The 19,140-nt window shown below is 52.5% G+C and overlaps 2 protein-coding genes across 5 annotated transcripts; one reads left to right on the plus strand and one right to left on the minus strand.

Moving 5' to 3' along the window:
* The first annotated feature begins 937 nt into the window (after nucleotides 1–937).
* Tslig3c (tRNA splicing ligase complex subunit 3C) lies at nucleotides 938–4,938 on the plus strand. Of its 4 annotated transcripts, none has more exons than XM_087191112.1 (8): nucleotides 965–1,235; nucleotides 1,333–1,481; nucleotides 1,552–1,689; nucleotides 2,038–2,243; nucleotides 2,460–2,537; nucleotides 2,630–2,746; nucleotides 3,600–3,767; nucleotides 4,603–4,938. In XM_087191112.1, the coding sequence occupies exons 1-8, from the start codon at nucleotides 1,117–1,119 to the stop codon at nucleotides 4,744–4,746; spliced, it is 1,119 nt and encodes a 372-aa protein (XP_087047238.1). In that variant the 5' UTR covers nucleotides 965–1,116; the 3' UTR covers nucleotides 4,747–4,938. The 4 variants fall into 4 exon arrangements, with proteins under 4 accessions (XP_087047239.1, XP_087047240.1, XP_087047238.1 ...); XM_004859050.4 differs by having other exon boundaries at nucleotides 969–1,235; nucleotides 1,555–1,689; XM_087191113.1 differs by lacking the exon at nucleotides 2,630–2,746 and having other exon boundaries at nucleotides 938–1,235.
* On the minus strand, nucleotides 4,905–18,729 carry Rasgrp4 (RAS guanyl releasing protein 4). The gene is made up of 17 exons (XM_087191111.1): nucleotides 18,585–18,729; nucleotides 15,945–16,129; nucleotides 15,285–15,390; nucleotides 15,098–15,160; nucleotides 14,401–14,532; nucleotides 14,141–14,294; nucleotides 12,839–13,012; nucleotides 11,782–11,898; nucleotides 10,814–11,089; nucleotides 8,877–8,957; nucleotides 8,700–8,804; nucleotides 8,448–8,566; nucleotides 8,207–8,351; nucleotides 7,384–7,420; nucleotides 7,170–7,304; nucleotides 6,947–7,059; nucleotides 4,905–6,366 (listed from the first exon to the last, which is right to left on the minus strand). The coding sequence occupies exons 1-16, from the start codon at nucleotides 18,605–18,607 to the stop codon at nucleotides 6,959–6,961; spliced, it is 1,953 nt and encodes a 650-aa protein (XP_087047237.1). The 5' UTR covers nucleotides 18,608–18,729; the 3' UTR covers nucleotides 4,905–6,366; nucleotides 6,947–6,958.
* Between the last annotated feature and the right edge of the window lie 411 nt (nucleotides 18,730–19,140).

The following is a 19,140-nucleotide window of genomic DNA, read 5'->3' on the forward strand; positions in this document are numbered from 1 at the left end:
CTCAATATATGTTAGTTGTTTTTCTTGCATACACCCTATGTGTCTGTTGAAGCTTTTTTTTTTTTTTTTAAATTGGTACCAGAGATTGAACTCTGGACCTTGAGCTTTCACTGCAGGTGCAGCGCCGCTGAGCTAAATCCCTGGACCTTGTTAAGCATTTTTTTATATAGGAACTAATCAATCTTCACCAAGAAGTCTAAGAGTAGGTACTATTATTACCCCTTTTGTACAAACGGGAGGGAAGCAATTTGGCAGGTGCTGGTGAGTGGAGTCAAACCCTATCCCTGTCTGTCTGCTTCCTAGGATGCAATTTCCTCTTTGGGAGGGTGTATCGCACCTGCTCCCTTCCTTCAAGGCCTAGGGATGCAGAGGGGTGAAGGCTTAAAACACACATTGTAATCCAGGAGAAGACACCTCCGGTAGTGAGGTGAGTGGGGAGCCAGGATTCCTGGGTCTCTGAAATAATTCCAATTATAAAGCGGAAAAGGAAGTGGCAAATTTCTGCGTTTGGGACAAAGTTGGGTGAACAAAATTTGGTCTGGGGTGGTTTTTGTTTTTGTTTTTGTACTGGGGATCGAACTCAGGAACTTGTGCTTGTGAGGCAGGCACCAGAACCACTGAGCTAAATCCCCAGCCCTAGTCTGGGGTGTTTTAAAAGGAGAGGGTAACTGGGGCGGGGATTTAGTTCAGTGGTACCACGCCTGCCTCGGATGCGCAGTCCTGAGTTCGATCCTCGGTACCGCAAAAACAAACAAACAAACAAAACAACATCACAGTAAATCTTGGGCCGGGGATTTAGCTCAGTAGCGCCGAGCCTGCCTCGCAAGCGCAAGGTTCTGAGTTCGATTTCCGATCCAAAAAAAAAAACAAAACAAAAGCAGAGGGCGGCTGAGGAAAGAGACTAAAGTTGCTTTTATGTGGTCACAATAGCGACCCTCACTAGCCTGGTCGCCAAGTATCGGGATTCCTCCCATGCTCAGGAACTTGTAGTCCCTGACAGGTTACATGAAGTCATACGGCCGGACCTGAGGGAGAGCTCTGCCTCCTCTAGCGCCAAAGCTAGACTGGAGCGCCAAAGATCGTCCGCTGGGAGACTCTGATTTGTCGGGGGCGGTGATGGGGCGGAGCCTGCCACCGGCCGGAAGGGGGCGCACGCCGGGCCGGGCCCGAGAAGAAGCTTTCATGGAGGGGGCGGAGGCGGGAGCCGCGTTGTCCCGGGACCTGCTAGCTCTGGGGTAAGGGGATGGATGGCGTGCCTGCGGGTGTAGGAGGGGCGGATTTGCCTCAGGCGTGGACGGAGAAGGCTTCCCACTGACCCCTGCCCCGCCGCAGGTATGGGGCTTTCCCGGAGGCAGCGTCGCGGGGCGCCTCATGTCCAGACTTCAGGGCGCTGTGCGCGCGGCTGGCGGTGGAGCTGGCGACCCTGGGCGCCCTGGAGCGGCAGCAAGATGAGGGCGTCGAGGTGTTGAGCGTGGGCGACGGTGCGTGGGGAGCCTGAGGGCCGGAGGGGTGGAGTCGCGGGTCCCACGCCCTGACATCTCCCGCCTCCAGCAGGCCCCGGCGCAGAGGAGGAATTTCTGCGGCAGCTGCCCGGCCTGCTGCGGGCGTTGCACTGCCCGGATCGCGCGCTCTGCGGCGGAGGTTGCGAGGCCGAGCTTCGGGAGCCGAGCGCGGGCCTCCGCCTGCTGCGTAAGCCCCGGGAGTCCGGGATGCGGAAGTGGGCGAGGCCAAGGTCTCCAGAGCTGGCGGGCTTAGTGTGTTGGGGGAGGGCGGGGCCCTGGGGGCGGGGCCAGGGCCTTGAGGCTGGCCAGAGGGTCGGAGGGGTCAGAATCGGCAGGCACAGGGTTAGAATCTTGATGAGAGTCTGGGTGGAGCAGGACAGGTGGTTCCGAAGTAGGCGGGAGTCGAATTCCCAAGTGCAGGCAGGGACTCCAATGGGTGATGCTTATCTCGGAGGCGGAACCTGGGCTCTAGGTGGGCAGGACTAGAAAGTGTTGAGTTAACAGCCTTCCCAAAGATCTCTTTCCCTATTTTCAGGCTTTCTGTGCTCCGAGCTCCAGGCTGCCCGCCTCTTGCGTTTGCACCCCTCTCTGGACTCCAGCCCTGTGCCACCCCTTGGGAGAGGGACACAGGAAGGAGCTGACATGGTCCAGGAACTGGTCCTTACCCGCCAAGCCCTGGGACTGCCCAGACCCCTGCTGGGGACCCCTGCCAGCCAGCTACTTTGGGAATTACATGCCAAGGTAGTAAACCAGTTCCCTCCCTACCCTATTTTGCTTGGGGAGAGGAGCCTTTCTCCAGGAGTGGCTGTAGCAGGAGTGCCCAACCACCAGGGTGTATTTTCGAGCTGTGGCTACTGTTGTTTTTGTGGCCTGGGTCCTCGGGGCTGAGGGGAACCGGAGCCCATGGAGCTGTCTGTCCTGTTTCTGCCTCAGTTGACCTCTGACTTCTCCCATCAGATCTCTGAGCTGCTGCCTTCCCTGCCCCCAGGATCCATGCAGCCCCTCCTCAGCTACCCACTGGATACACCCCGATGGGTAAGATTGTATATGGGTGTGTGTGAACAATATTCTCATCCAGAGAAGGGGGTGAGAGGTGCCCTTGGCATGACTGAGACCTTTTCCACCAGAAAGCCTTGGAGTCTCTGTCCCAAAGCCTGAAAGATCAGTACTGCTGCCGCCGCTGCCTTCTTCTCAAGCGCCTGGACCTCACAATATCTGCTTTCCACTGGACTGATCGGGCAGAGGTTCGAGCAAAGGACCCTGCCAGGAGCAGAAAGGCTCAGTTGTGGGGGCGATAGCTGCAAGGAGGAAGAATGAGGGCCAGGAATATTACCTCTTTGAGGTTCTGAGGCACAGGCCTTTGTTTTTTTTTTTTTTGTACCGGGGATTAAACTCAGGACCTTGTGCTTTCAAGGCAGGCAACAGAACCACTGAGCTAAATCCCTGGCCCAGGCCCAGGCCGTTTTAGACTCTTGTAAGGTTTGTGGCTTCTATAATCTCAAGGCCTCTAAGATATTTTAGCTCTGAGCTGGGAGTGCCATTAGTACTCACCATACCCCTTCTGAGTGATGTAAAGCAGTAAGGCTATCTTAGTCTGTTTTGTGTTGCCATGACAAACTATCTGACACTGGATATTTTATAAGGAAAAGAAGTTTATCTTGGCTTATCAGTTTGGAGACTGAAAAGTCCAAGCTTGGGCACCTGGATCTGGTGAGGGTCTCATGCTGTATCACAACACACTGAATGACATCACAGTGAGCGTATGTGTAAGAGTAGTTAACGCGGAAGTGCGCAAATGTGGAGTGGTGCACTTTGTAACATCTAGCTCTCTTAGTAGCCAGTCCAGGCCAGTGAGACCTAGCCTACTCCTGCTACACTAGCATTAATCTCTGCCAAAGGTGATGCTTTCATTACCTAATTAGCTCCCCCCTTAAAGGTTCCACCAATTCTCAATGCCATTGCACTGGGGACCAAGCTTCTAGCACATGACCCTTTGGAGAACAAACCGGATTCAAAGCATACATGGCTCTGAGTGGGAAGATGATAGGTCCCACCTGGGGAGGGCTCTTGTATCTTCTCTGTGTTCCCTGCTCCCAGGCCCAGGGAAAGGCCATGAAAGCACTGCTGACCCCACTTCGAGAGGTCCTGACCCCAGAGTCTGATGTCTCCATCGAACATGTTCTGGCTGCCCGAGCTGACCTTTCTCGTCTGGTTCCAGCCACCAGTATGGCAGCCCGCCAAGGGACCTGCTGTGCCATCAACAAGGTGAGCACTAGGGGAGGGGAAGGACCTGGCATCCTTGATCTTCATATTGGCCTTGGGCCACACTTGTCCTTTCTTCTCCTGATTCCTGTTCCCGTGTTCTCCCTGGTTCATGGCCTCTGGACTCACCACCCTCAATCTACCCACTTCACAAGACAGCTAGAAGGAACTTTCAAACCCCAGGATCTGGCCATAGAGTTCTCTAGTTCCAAACCCTTCCATGGCTCCCCAGTGCTTTGAAACCAAAGTCCAACTATATGAGTCATCACCTACCTCTCCAGCTTAGGTTTAAACTTCTTCCCCATCACCTCACCCTGACTATTGTATAGGTTCTTAACGATGCTTTAAAATAGAAATACCCTGTGGTTTTTTTGTTTGGGGTTTTTTTTGGTACTGGGGATCGAACTCGGGTCCTTGTGCTTGTGCAGAAGGTGGGGAAACCACTGCACTAAATTCCCGGCCCTGCCCTGTGTTTTAATGATTAAATATTTAGTCTCATACCTCTGCCTAAGTGATCTTAAACTTGTGCACAAATGGATGGGCACTTAGGAAAAAACGCTAGTTTGCCAGAAATGTTATACAAAGCCCATAAATGAAACACAAAGTCAAGCTACTCTCCAAACTTGTGCCATCACCCTCCCTTTATTTCCCTTCTGTTGAGGCCCGTGGAGTCCCACCTGAAAGCTCCATTCGAGTATCTTCCACCAGTCTGGCCACTGTGCACAAATAGTCAACATTTGCCTTTCCTTCTTTATCCTCAAGCTGTTCCCTTTGCTCTCTGACCCCTTTACCCAAGGTATATTTCTGTCTCTGAAACTCAAGTCTAATCAACTCTCAGGTACTTATGGGAGATGTGCCAGACCGAGGGGGCCGCCCAAATGAGCTGGAGGCACCCATGCCCACCTGGCGGAGCCGGAGAGAAGATGGAGGAGGGCGGAAGGCAGGCCGCCAGCACTGGGGCCAGAAGAAGAAGAAGAAGTAAAGGAGGGTGAGGGTGTCTATCATGAGGTGCTGATGCCATTGGTAATCTGACGAGTCAGTTTGAGGGTTTCCCTTGGCACCTGGCACCCAAGCCCCTCTCCTCTATTCCAAAGGGTCCAAATGTCATGTACCTGTCCACTACTCAACACTGGAACCATGTTTTCTGGAAAATAAATTTAATTTTTGATGGCAATAGGACCTATCTGTGTGGGAGCCAGGTCAGAGGTGTATGGGCTTGTGGAGGGGAGGGTTGGGGGTCTCTGGCCTGGGTCTGGTCAGGTCCCCACCCCTCTGACTACTAAGTCTTATGTTCTTCAGCAACACATTTGTGTCTGGTTGTGGGGAAGGACATACTCAGATATGGGACAGGACTTAGCATGTTTCTACCCTGGGCCATCCCTGTTTTAGGAACTGGGGATACAGCAGTGGAAGACATAGATAAAAGTCCCCGCTCACTTGGAGATGATATTTCTGGTGAGGAGGGGCAGACACCGAACAAGATAAACAGGTGAGATATATAGTTGTTAGAGGAGAAAAGCACTATGGAAAAAATAAAACAGGAAGGTAGGATTGGCAGTGGGGGACCATGTCTCTGAATATGATCAGGAGGGCCTCACCAAGAGGATATCATTAGAACAAAGTGCCAGACAGGGAGCTCAGGGGCCTCATGGGAAGAGGATTCTAGCAGAGGGAACCACCAGTGCAAAGGTCCTGAGGTAGGAGTATTTGGGGCATGTTCAAGGAACACTGAGGCCAATGTGGCTGAAGTAGGATGGGTGAGGGGGTGAGGGGTAGGAGGCAAGGTCAGAGACATGATGATCTTGTGGGGACTTGGGGGCCATAGGGAGGATTGGCTTTGCCTGAGTGAGAGGAGCCATTGAGGTTGAGCAGAGGTTGGATGGGACCTGATTCATGCTTAGAGGCTCTCAGCTCCAGGCCCTTCCCAGCCTTCTCTGCTGTCTCAGCAACCCCAGTGTTCAGAACTCTGCCCACTTCAGCCCTGCCCCTTCTGACCCTCACCAATGTCCATCCAGCACATTGGCCCAGAGCTTCAAGTTTAGATGACCAGGATTTTTTGGAGTTTTGGTTTGGTTTTGGTTGTGGTTTTTTGAGACAGGGACTTGAAATGTAGTTCAAGTTGGCCTTGAAGTCACTGTGTAGCCCAGGCTGACCTCAAACTTGCAGTGACCCTCCTGACTCAGCCTCCTGAGTGCTGGGATTACAGGCAAGGACCAAGTTTCGAGTCCTGCGTCTCACCCTTGGGGCTCTGCCACCTTGGGCCAGCAGCTTAACCTCACCAAGCCTCAGTCTCCTCATCTGTGCAGTAGAGATTTAGGGAGTTGCTGAGATGATGCCTAAATTTGCACATACCAAAATGGAGCTACCAGATGCTAAGTATGGAAAAAGGGAGTTTGTGTAGTGGCCACCGTGATGCAAAAGAAGAAAAGAACATTTGCAGAGTAAGATGATGGCTGCTTCATCAAAGGCAGTGTGGGTGTGGAGGAGGTTTGTCTTTGGGGGTTCTGAGAAGATGGGGCTGGAGGGGAGGAGCCCAAGATGATGTCTAGGATTCCGGCTTGGAGGATGAGGTTCACGGTGGGATGGTCACTGGGAGGGGGACCTGGAAGGAGGAAGACAGGTGATGAAGGGGATGTAAGATGACTAGGAGGTACTTACTGCCAGGAGTGGTGCCTCATCTGGTGTGTGGCTAAGTGGATGAAAGGATGTCACCTGTGGACTGTTTGTGTGTGTGTGTGTGTGTGTGTGTGTGTGTGTGTGTTTCACTTCTTTTCTCATTCTGTAACTCGGGCTGGCCTTTAAAGTTGTGATCTGTCTGCCTCATCTTCCCAGGTGCTGGAATTACAGATGTGGACCACCATGTTTAGATTTTTGTAAACCAAACCTGAGTCTCTGCCTTTGAAGAGGGAAATTTACTCCACCAATATTTATTGTAGGTCCTGATATAATCGGCCTTATTCTTGCCATCTTACTGGTTTCCCCCCTAAACCCTTTCCTGTTCTAGGGGTTACTCCCCCTACACACACATATTGAAACTTCTATTTTCCTGTCAACATTAAAAGTTGATCCATAGCTGTACCCTCCCACCCAAGTGATTGAGGACTTTTGCATGTTTTTATTTTGCTGTGATTCCCCAAATTTGTCTAGTTTCCAGTTGAGGGTAGAGGGAAGTTTCAGCTCACCGTCTCTGGTTCTCAGGAAGGGTGTGGGGGCTCTGTCTGGGTCCAAGGAGGGCGAAGGTAGCACCTAGTCTCAGGTTCCAGGGACAGTGTGTAGGAGAGATTGTCCTCGGAGCCTGTTTGTAGAGCGATGGGTGGAAGGGATGTGTGTATGAAGGGAAGGATGTTAGAAATAATCCCCGTCTTCTGGGCCCCCTTCCCAGCACTGGTGTGCTCTGGCTCTCACCACAGCTGGCAGGGGGAGCTGGTGTGGGTGGGATGGGGGTCTCCAAGGGCCCTGCATCACTCTTGGCCCCTGGCCTCTTCTTACACTCTGCCTTCACTTGGTCCCTACAGTTCTTGTGGCAACACAGCCCACAGTCTGGGGGAAGAGAGGGGTTAGCACCCTCCAGCCTTCAGCCTGCAGGTCCCCGTGTCCCTCTCCAGGACACCCCACTCACCCTGACAGCGGTAGCCATGCTTGGTGACACCCCAGAGCTGGGAAGAGAAAGCAGAGGCTTGAGGCTTAAGGAGAGAGCAGTGGGCTGGGCTGGGCTGGGCTGGGCTAAGGGGCAGCAGTATGAAAGGTACTGAGTTTTTAAAATTCTCAAGAATTTGATGATTTGACTTGAATGAAAGGAACTTGGAGATTACCTCAAACTTGGGGAATCATGTAGGCTATTAGAATTTGTAAATTTTAGAGTTAACAAAATGCACATTCTGTGCTCAGGGACTGTGTTTATTGTTCCTGTGGTATCTGCATGGGAGGTGCTCAGTCCAGACTTAGTGGTGAAAGAATAAATCTGGGAAGTAATCTGAGGTTTATGCCCTGGTCTGTTTGAAGACTGGGAAACCTGTCCACAGTCCAGAGTTAGAGGGTGCCTTGGGTTTGGAAATGCAAAGGTTTTGGGTGATTTGGAGTCTAAAAATTTGGAGATGGATCCTCAGGACACAGTCTACTCAGGTGTGTAGATTACACAGCATTTTGGAGATTACCCAGGGATTTTTAGATATTATGCATGGCTTGGCAGTTGTCCAAGGTGGAGATTATTTGGAATTTGGGTCTTAACTAGAATGCAGAGATTATCCAGGCTGTAGGAATGTCCAGTATTTAGGGTTTATATGAAATGTGCAGATTATTTGAGTGTGGGGGGGTGTTTCTGGAATGTGAGAATTATCTGGGTGTGGGGGACTGCCTTCCCATGGCAGAGCTGGCTGCTGTGAGGAATTGGGATGCCTCAAGGGAGATGGGCTTGGAGGGCGCTAACAGGGCAGGGCGCTCACGAAGCCACTGCAGCTGTGACAGAAGGCGGGTTTTCGGAAGGTGACCTCCTGGAAGGTGTGCAGGAAAGCCAGGTCCAGTTTGGAGCAGATGACGGTGGCGCGGAGCAGGTACTCGGTCAGCTCCTCCCGGCAGAAGGAGCCGCTCCTGTGGATGGAGATCGCACCTCAGCATACTGGCACCTTCCTCCCAGCAACCCAAGGGTCCTCATCTTTGGGGGAACCAGGCATCAGGGCCACTTACTCTGGCCGCGGGGGTGGGTGAAGCCCACAGCAAGCGAAGGGGAAGTTGCCGGAGAGGCGTTCAAAGTCCTCCTGAGAGATGGTGCCTCGGCCTTCAGGGTCATAGTTCTTGAACACGGACTTGAGAGGAGCAGGGCGCGGAGGGTGAGGTCTGGTGCCCAAGCCCATCCCCACGGCCCGGGTGCCCTCTGCCTCTTCATAGCTGTGCCGAAGGCTGCCCTCCTTTCGCCCTGCCAGCCACAGTCCCTCCTACCTCCACTAGCTGCTCCACGTGTCGCTCCAGGGTGACCCTGTCGGGCCTGGGTGTCACTCCAGGTGCCCACTCCACCACCAGAAGCCCTCTGAAGGGGGGAGGTGGCTGGGAGAAGTATAGAGGGGCTTAGTTTGTGCACAGGCTTGAGCAGGAGAATTAGAGGTCGGGGTCTCTCACCATACTCTTGGGACAGCGGGGCTCTCGGGCATAGGAAAGCTCGTAGATCTCATCCTCCGTGTAGAAAAGATCCAGGGAGAGCTGAGGATGGGCAGGTGTTACAGGCCCTCTTGTGGCCATCTTGGACCCCTGCGGTGCTCTTTTTTTGTGGTGCTGGGGATTGAGCCCAGGGCCTTTGCCCTAAGCTACATCCCGAGCCCTCTCACCTCCCCTTTTTTGTTGTTGTTTTATTCTTTTGAGACAGGGTCTTACTAAGTCACTAAAATGTTCAGATTGGGGTCAAACTCAGGATCTTCCTGACTCAGCCTCCCAGAGCCCTGGGATTACTGGTAAGTGCCACCAAGCCCAGTGCAATAGCCCCACACCCCTTCATCCTCTTCCCCAAAACTCCAGAGATTCCTTAGGCTTTCTGTCCCCCATTCTCACTGAGGCCTTTTTTTTTTTTTTTTGGTACCGGGGATTGAACTCAGGACCTTGTGCTTGTGAAGCAGGCACTGGAACCACTGAGCTAAATCCCTGGCCCCAAGGCCTTTTCATGTACCTACTTAAAACTGCAACCCTGATCTCTTTCTGTGTGCTTTTTTTGGCCTTAGTTTTCTCTCTAACCCTTGTTGTCTAAAAGTAATAAAACTTAGTCATTTGATTTCATTGCCTATCTCCCTCAAGAATATCAGCCTTACAGAATAGTTAAGTTTTTGGGGGAGATGGGTATGGAGTAGTGCACCCCGGGCCTCTGCACTGAAGTACATTCTTAGCCCCCTTTTTAATTTTTTGAGACAGGGTCTCAATCTCTAAGTTACCCAGGCTGTCCTCAAAATTGTGATGCTCCTGCCTCAGCCTCCCTGAGTGCTGGGATTACAGGTGTGCACCACCATGCCTGGGTTGAATTTTTTTTTTCCCTTTGGTACCAGGGATTAAATTCAGGACCTTGTGCTTGAAAGGCAGGCCGCTGAACTAAATCCCCAGCCCATGGGTTGAATTTTTAATAATTCAGAATAAGGAGACCGATGTTTTCATTTTGCACTGGGCTCTGCCAATTATGCAACCGTCTTGTTTTAGGATATGAAAATTCACCTTTTTGGTCTTAGGCTACATGGCCCTCAGAATCTCTCATTGTAAAAGTCTTCAGGTAAAGAAGAGTTAGCTTTCTGCACTCAGTTCCAAGACTTAGTACAACTGTTAACACATTAACACACATCCTGTGAAGCTGTCCTGCTTTGATTTAAACACTGTTTTTACTACTAGGGGACAGTAGTCAAATGACCTCACATGTCTCTGGGTCTCAGTTTTCCAATCCATAGAATGAGCCCAAGAAGGTCCCCACCATGTGGGGTTGTGAATTGGAATGAAGTGATCTGTGGAGAGTGTTTCATGTGGTGACTGGCACATAGCAAGTGATCAATAGCTGTTAGTTTTTTGCTAAGATTCCAGATACATCAGTGCTTGGATTGGCATGACAATCTCAGAATCTGTAGCTGGGTTAGGGGGTGGTGCATACCTGTAATCCCAGCACTTGGGAGGCTGAGGCAGGAGGATTGCCACAAGTATGAGGCCAGCCTGGGCCACATAATGTGTTCAAGATCAGTCTAAACTACATAGGGAGACCCTTTCTCAAAAAAAAACAAAAAACCGTAGAACCTTGGTTCCAAGTATACAGTCCTACACCTGGAGTTCAGATCAGGGGATACTTGATCCTTAGAGGAACCTACAGAAAAATGACTTTCACTTATATAGAGCTCACTGTGCTCCAGATTCTGTTTCAAGTTTTTTAATATATAAATTATATTATTGGTTGATTCTTCTCAACTGCCCTCTGAAGCGGGTCCGTTTTGCTGAGGGGTTACGTGACAGGTTTGAGTTCCAGCACTATCTGTCCAGGCCCTGCAGAGCCTCCCTGCCCAGGACCCTAACTCTCAGTCCTTCTGGGCTCCACTCACCGTGAGCAGATGCAGCAGGTCCTCACTGGCACTGCACGGGGGCTGCTGCTGCTGGAGGGCTGCCAGCTCTTGCAGTCGAAGGTAGAGGCTGTTCAGCTTGGACAACTGCAGGCGGCCATCAGGCAACCTGTCAGGCTGTGCCTCCTGCAGGGACACCAGGTCCTTGAGGTGCACACCTAACACAGGCAACCGGAAGCCTGTGCAGCCAGCCCAGGTGCGGCGGTAGCAGGCATAGTTGTTGTGGGAGGCAAGGAGCTTGGTCAGCTCCAGCAGGGCCTGTGTGTAGGAGGGGTGTGTTATGGGAAAAGCAGTTGTTTCTCTAGCTTCTTTTAGGGAAGGATCCTGGTAGCTCCCTCTGTGGGTCTGAGCTCCTCCCTATCCACATTGGCTTCAGCATCTCCCTCAAACCACTCTCCTCTCGGGCCTCTATCATGGAGAGGCCCTACTCTTCCTCCATTCCCCAGGCTAGAGTAATTTAAAAACGTATCACTCCCAAACCTTTCCAGCTCCCCACTGCCCATAAAACCCAAACATCTTGGGGCAGCTAATGTAGGGCTCAACAAGATCTTCCCCTGGACATCTCCAGCCCCTTTCCTGACTTCAGTCTCACACCAGACTTCTAGACACTTCCCAGAACATCTTCCAACCCATGTTCCTCCCTTGAGTGGCCCACATGTTGGGATCTTTAGCTGGATGACTTAGCTGGCCACCTGGATGGCCAGTTGTCAGCATCTCTCTCATCTGTCTCCCTCCCAACCCAGCTCAGGATCAGACCCATGAGAAGAGAGAGGAGACAGTGCCATGTCAGGTGATAAGGAGGAGAAACCCTGTCTGGGGTTTTGGGATTCGGAGGAGCCACGTCTTCAGGTGGTTCCAGAGCCTGGCAGTGATTGATGGGGGCTGGGGACTTAACTGTGGGGTTCAGGACAGCTGAGAACTTGTAACTTTGGAGTGGGGTGGGGGTTCACCTTGGTGCTGTCAGGGCTCAGGTGGGCATGGGAGTCCTTGAGTCTGGAGATGGCACTGTGACACAGGCCCCCAGTGACTGCCATCAGTGTGTTGAAATTCTGCAGCTGGTGGAGGCTCTAGGAAGGAAGGCAATGCCAGAGATGACAGGTGTCACCAAGGGCAGGTCAGGTGGATGGAGTTCAATGGCAGCAGCTGAGTCGGTCTCAGGTGTGTGTGTGAGGGGGCCATTGTAGACGTGGGGCAAGACAGATAAGAGGTGCGTGTGCCGGGCAGGAGGAGCGCTGTGAGGTTAGACAGGCAGCGTGGGGAACTGGGTCGATGTAGGGGAACAGGTGTGTTTATCAGACAGGTGTGGGAAGATTTCGGCAGATGTCAGGACATCAGGCCTCTGGGGTCAGGCTGCTCTGAGAGTCACACAGCCAAGGGAAGTCAAGAGGCATGGGATGTGGGCGGAAGCCGGAACCAGGCAGAGGTGAATGGGCCAGAGTGATGTGGAGGGGTCAGAAGGACGGGAGACCGGCACGGGGGATTCCTTCACCCTTCCGTTTCCGAGTTTGAAGGGCGGAAATTGCTGTGGAGAGAGACAGGGAAGTGGAAGATGCTCAGACCATGGGGACCCCAGGCCGACGCCAGAACTCCCTGGTCTAGTTAGTAAAGGGCCCAGCAAGAGGAAGCAAAGTGACGAAGAGAACAGAGGAAGGGCGTGGTGCGCCTGGAAATATGCGAGGGGCGTGGCCCGGCCGCCTGGGCTTCCCTTTTCCCAGAAGAGAGGGGCGCAGCGAGGGGCGGGGCCAGGAGAGCCTGGGCTTTCGGGGGAGAAAGGGGGGCAACGTCCCCACTGTCCCCCAGGCGCCGATGGACTTCGGGATGGGACTTGAGAGACGACGTCAGGAGGGACTTAGTCAACCGCCGCGTCTAGGGTCACGGGCTGGGGAAGGGCGAGGCGGACGAGGTGAACAAAGGTCAGAGCAGCGGACAGTGGCCTCGGGGAGGGGCCAGGGCGGGAGCCGCGGCGCTCAGGTCGCTAAAGCGAGCGGAAAGACAGGGCGGCCTCACCTGTGCCACGTGAATGAACTTGTCCAGCACCTGCGCGCGATGTGCAGGCCCGGGACGGCTCAGCACCATGACCTGCACCCAGCGGGACACACTGTTGCTGAGACCTACGGAAGCCTCCAGGGCCGGGCAGCCCCGCACGGAGCCCTGCAAAACGTAGCCCCGCAGGTCCTGGGGCTGGGAGCAAGATGGGCGTCAGCTGGGCCGTGACCCTCACATGCCATCCCCCTAACTCCCCTAGCATGCAGGACCTCCGAAGTCCTAGCCCGAGTGACCTCTGTCATCTGTCTCCCCTCAAGCTGCCACGATGGTTCTCTCCCATCTAAGGAGAAATGTTTAAATAAAGTCAGCTACTATTCTGAGCACTTTATCATAGTAACTAATTTAATCCTCAAAACTCTACATGGTGACTAATACTATTATTATTATGTTAGAGATGAAGCAGTTGGGACACAGAGAGGGTAGGTAATTTGCCCAGCGTCACATAGGCACGAGTCAGGGCAGGAACCCAGTCTGTAGGCTCTTAACTTTGTACCTGGCCAGTACACAGTCAGCAAAGGGAAGAACTTGAAACCAACTTCTACTTGTTCTGTTCAACAGTATGTAATTCCATACCCACACCCATGGTACCATCTACAAGTGTGTTTACACACACAGAATCAGGAAATTTTCACATTAGGGAACCAGATCCCCACCTTGCCTTGGAACAATAATATCCAGAGGGCGTTAGGTAACCCACACCTACACTGAAGCATGAGACACTGACATTTGGTAGGTGAAAAATGGCAATTTCAAATGATTCTACCAGGCAGCATTTACTCTAGATGGGGCTCTGTTCCTGTTCCTTTTACAGATGAGGAAAATGAGTAAATTGAAATGCTTGTTGAGGAAATTAATAACTGATAAAATATCTTGAAGACTTACTACATGCCAGGTACTGCAACAAGCATTTGTAAATGCGATTCTTAATCCTTCCACCATCCAGTGAAACATTATGACTTTTACAAATGAGGCCAGCCAGGTTGGGAAACAGTTCAGAGACACCCAGATAAGAAAGAACTGATGGAACTCAAACCCAGGGGCTCTGTTCTCGGCCAGGTTAACTCATTTCCCCAGGTGTGACAGTTGAGGAGTTTAAGATCCCAGCTTTGAGTTTAGGGCTGTAGTTTGGTGGTAAAGCACAGGTAGGATCTCCAGCAACCCCTTCCAGCAAAAGTACCCAGCTGGATGCCCATGTGGGGGTCCCCCCCCACCTCAATCTCTGTCCTGCTCAGGGAGGGGTAGAGGTGGGAGGGGACTCCTCACCGTGATAGCTTGAAAGGACCGGAACTCCAGGTAAGTGAGGTGCTGGGCCAGCTCGTCCGTCTTCAGGTGGTCGAAAAGCAAGGACACTTTGCACTTTTTGCCTAGGTTTGGGCTGTTCATGGGAGGTGGGGGGCCAGGGCCACCAGGGCTCAGGCTGGGGGCCGAGAGGGACAAAAAAGGTGCAGAGGTGAGGGTCTAGGGGTGTGGTGGGAGACAACAGGCTGAGGGTGGGACAGGGAGGGGGCACGGGGCTGCCTCACAGGTTGGAGGTATCTCCCAGGCTCTTCTGGGCTGAGTTGCCTTTCTGGGTCACGGTGGCCCAGAAACGTGCTATAACGTCTTCTAGCTGGGGGTCCTGGTGCACTGCCTCTGGGTGCCGGCTCAGCCAGTACCTGAGAGTGGTTTCGAGATGGGTGGGATGAGGCTGGGCTAGGGTCGGGGAAGTCTTTTCAAGGGGTCTTTTGGGCTGAGGAATCTCTAGATGCTGAGTTAGGGGCATCTACATGTGTGCTTGGTTCTCTGGAGGGGCAGATTTGAAGGGGCAGTGGGATCTGGGGGTCTCAACACAGGCTAGGAGAATCTATAGGAGACATGGGAAGAGCTCTTAGAAGTGGGATTGATGGAAAGCATGACAGATGGGGTGTCCCAAGAAATAGTGTGGGTTCCTACTGTTGAGATTTGGGGAGAATATTGTGAGAGAGTCTAGGAGCTAGGCTGGGATATGTAGGAGATGGGGGCTGGGAGAGCAGAGCAGAGCTGGAGGTCTGACAGCTGGGGGAGGACTTAGGGGATCTGGTGGGGGTTCCAAGGAGCAGAACTGGGAGGATCTTAGGTACTTAGTCAGGGGGTACTTGGAGGGAATTTTAGGGAGAGCTGGGGATCTCTGAGAGGTGTTTTTTGGGGGGGAGCAGAATGGGAGTCTAGGTTCATGAGGGTGGGATCTTGGCCAAGCCCTACCTGACCAGGTGACATATTTGCAGCTGCCTCAGCTCCTGTCTGTCCTCTGTGGCCTTTTGGTACTTGAGTTCTGGTCAAGGCTCTGTTGTCTAGCAACCAGACCTACCTGCTCCCCTGTCCCATCTCCCAAGCTCTCAGGATTCTGCCCTCCTCCCTCCATCCATAACTCCTGGCCCTGGGAGGATATGAGGTCAGCAGACGGGCAGCAAGGTCAGCAGAAGGCAGCACCCAGCTGTGCATGGCCAGCACCATGTTGAGAATGTGGTCCCCGCGGCGAAGGCTGCCAGCTGAGTCTGGGACGGCAGAAGGGGGACCTGTCAGAATGGCCCTTGGGCAACAGTGTCTGGTTCAAGCCAGCTCTACAGTGATGCCCTGCAGGAACTCAAGACAAGCAGCCTAACCTCCTTGTACCTCAGTTTCCTTGTCTGTACCATGCAGGGGCCAGCCCCAAGCCTGGCAAGTTGAAGATGGAAATATCTTGTTGAAGATGGAAATATCATCTATCCTCATCTCAGGAGAAAGATAAATGCAGGTGTTTCTTAATGTAGCAATGGAGTTTTGTTTCAACCTCCCTTCATCCCAGGGCCTTTGCACTGAGCTATTTATCCAGACTTTTTTTATTTTTTATTTTGAGACAGGGTCTCACTAAGTCATTAAGTTGCCCAGGCTGAGCCTGAACTTGTGATCCTCCTGTCTCAGCCTCTCAGAGTGCAGGGATTACAGGCGGCACCCACCACCATGCCCAACTGACACACTCATATTATACCCCCAAACACAGGCTGAAAGAGGGAAGTATTTGTTGGGATGTTAGCTGTGGGGAGCTGGCTGGGCTGGTGGGGACACTCACCAAAGGATTGGATGCATTTCTCCATCAGCTCATCTTCACTGCAGCTTCCCTCAGCCAGCATGCCCAGATTCATGGAAGCCATGGCCTTGCTGATTTCCTGGGGGCTGGGACAAGTCTTGTGGCGCCGGGCCTGTCGGGGCCGATCCTGCCCCTCTGCCTTCCGGAAGCATTCCTGGTGGGACTTCCTGTGGGAACAGCCCCCTAGAGAATTATGAGAGCTACCCCCTTTATTGAGACAGGGTCTCACTTTGTAGTTCACGCTGGTCTTGGACTCACTATGTAGCCCAGGCTGGCCTCAAACTCATAGCAATCCTACCTCAGCCTCTCAAGTCCTGGAATTATGGATGTGCTCTACCACACCAGGCTGAGAGCCCCTTCTTTGAGCAGCCCCAGAATTCCTCTTAACCCCAGTGCCCCAAGGAATCATAAGAAAAACTTCCCATAGGCAAAGTCCCAGAATTACTCCTGATCTACCATGGACTCATGGAAGAGCTCCAGGAAATCACAGAAGACCTTCCAAGGAATCACAAGAACTCCTTCTCCAGCCACTGCCCCCAAATTCTCTGTCCTAAGTAAGATATCACAGAAAAGACTTCCTGTTGTCAGGCCAGTGGGATTTGTTCTGGCCTCCCAGGGAATCAAGGGGGAAGGCCCCTAGGATCACTCCGGTCCTCCCCAGGGGCACTCATGGGAGGGTCAGCCTTCAGGCTGATTCCTGGCTCAGCCCTCCTGGAACTGATTACTGCAGGGAAGCCCCTGGGATTTCTCTCTCCCCCTCAGCCTCCCTCACCCTGCGGCAGGTGACACACCCTTCCCCCAAGTCAGCTACCCCTTCACAGGGCCTGTAGTCCCTAATTTGGAGCCCAGAGAGGAAGTACCATTGTACAGTGGCCTCTTCAGGGCTCCTCGGAGCTAGGCGGGGTCCCTGGGGGTAAGGCAGCTTCAAGGAAAGTTTAAAAAGAACTCTCCCTCTGCCTGCTGCTCCCCAGGGCTCTTGCTCCAGGTAGGGAAAGAGGGTCAAGGAGAGATGAGATAAAAGGAAGAGGAGGGTGGGAGGGAGGGAAGAAAGTAGTCAGACAGAGTCAGACCAAAATGACTTCAAAAAATTTCTGCTGGCTATATGACGTTTTGTGAGTCATTTATTTCTCTGGTCCTCAGTTTCCTTGCAGGAAAGAGGGTCATCTTTGAACCTTCCCCAGGAATTTATTATAAACACCCATTGCCTGGCTTCTTGAAAGTGCTAGTAACAGAGTTGGTTTCTGCCCAGGCTGGTTAGTGTCCCAGAGGTGGAAAACCTGAACTTGAGGTACAGGAGAAAAAAGGAGGGGACAGAGAAGAAGCCTGTGGCACTGAGGTGAAACCAGAAACAGGAAGACCCTCAGGACAAAGGCACTGCCGTGTCCCCGGTACATCCTAGGGGCTCAGTAGATTGGTATTGGAGATTGAAAAAATTCGCTCAGTGTGGTGATGCATGCTTGTGATCCTAGCACTCTGAAGGGGCTGAAGCACGAGGGTCACAAGTTCCAGTGCAGCCTGGGTAACTTAGTAAGACCCTGTCTCAAAATTAAAAATAAAAAAGGGCTGGGCATGTAGCTCAGTGGGAAGCCCTGGGTACTGAAAAAATAATAAAAAATAAAAAGGCAGTTACTGAGTACTGACTAGATGCAAGGCAAGGGCAGAGCACTCTTTCTAGATCAGCTGTTCTCAAAGCACAGTTCCCAACCAGTACAAAGAGCATCACCTGGAAACTTGATTAAACACACATTCTCTCACATCTATGGGATCCAGAACTCAGGGTGGTTTCTGTCCAGCCACCTGTGTTTTTACAAGTTCTCAGCATGGTTCCGCTACATGTTCAGGTTTGAGCACCAGTGGTCTACACTGTTATACTGAACACTCACAGGCCCTTCATCACAGGCTCTATGATTATTCTATTAACAGAAGAAGAAACTGAGACACAGAGCAGCTCAGTAATTTACTTAGTTACAGCCAGGAAATGAAGCAGGTTAGGATCCCATAACTGAACTACTGAATAATAAGGGGAGAGAAAAACTTTGCTTCTCAGAAGCATCCTGGGGGTGCTGGGGGAACCACCTAGTGGGCTCCTTTGATTACAGGAGGTCAAGCTTGCCAGGAGACAGGAGTCCATTCCAGAACGTGCCGGCACAGGCAGCTGCTTGGGTCTCTACCTGCAGACTGGCAGTGCCTGGTAGAGTCTGCAGCAGCCCAGAGAGGTTTAAGAGGCAGGGAACGGCCTCACTCCACTGCACCTTCCTCTCTCCGGGGGCAGGGCCCTCAGGAGGCTAGTTTCCAGTCCACTGTGAGAGGGAGCCAGAAGACTCCGGGGAGAACAGAGCCTCCCAGCCCAGGGAGCTGGGATGGAGAGGGGGTGAGGAGGGAGAAGGAACACTGGATAGCTCAAACACCAGAGAAGACCAGACATAGACGTGCATGTACAAGCAGCTGCTGCCCTGCTGGCTCTGGATCCCCTGAAACATCTCCTCGCCTGCACCCTCTCAGTCTGGTCCCAGAGGAGCCAGACATCCTACCCACCCAGTTAGTATTTTCCCAATCTTCCCACACAGCCGGGGGGCCGGGAGCCTAGGAGGCTCCCTGTCCCTTTGGGGAGGGTCCTCTCACCTTTTTATGTCTTTCCTATTCATGGTCCCTGGATGGGTGAGGGGTCCTTGCAGGAGCTGACTCAACTCCTCCTCACTGGGCCAAGGTTCCAGCTTCTCAGCCCCTTGGGAGCTGGGGCCTCCTCGGTGCTTGGGAAGGAAAGAGGAACTGCCCCTCCCCACCCACCCCCAGGCCAGGGGGAAGGAAGAGGCTGGGGAGAGACCAAAGGCTCCCCTCCCCCCACGTGGGGATCCCTGCAGGCTGAGGTTTCCGGCACTGCTGCCCCACCCCCCTCACCCAACCCGGCTCCTCCGCTCTCCGCTATCTCCCCATCTTTCTTGTCTTGAGACCCATCACTCTCATACTTCAATAAAAGCAGTTTTTTAAAAGTATGACTAATATTTATATAAAAACACATACACACTCAAAGGAAAAGTCTGTATTTCTATAAGGACATATTCTTATATATAAAGCACAAAGATTTGACTGGAAACTCACAAGACAGAATACTTTGTGCCTTTCTTCTTCTGTTTCTTTTATCCCTGGCTGTTTTAAGGATACCATTCGTACCCTGGAA

The sequence above is a fragment of the Heterocephalus glaber genome, unplaced genomic scaffold, assembly GCF_053883595.1.
Source record: "Heterocephalus glaber isolate CG9 unplaced genomic scaffold, H.glaber_assembly_v1.0 deba00001561, whole genome shotgun sequence".
Taxonomy (NCBI): domain Eukaryota; kingdom Metazoa; phylum Chordata; class Mammalia; order Rodentia; family Bathyergidae; genus Heterocephalus; species Heterocephalus glaber.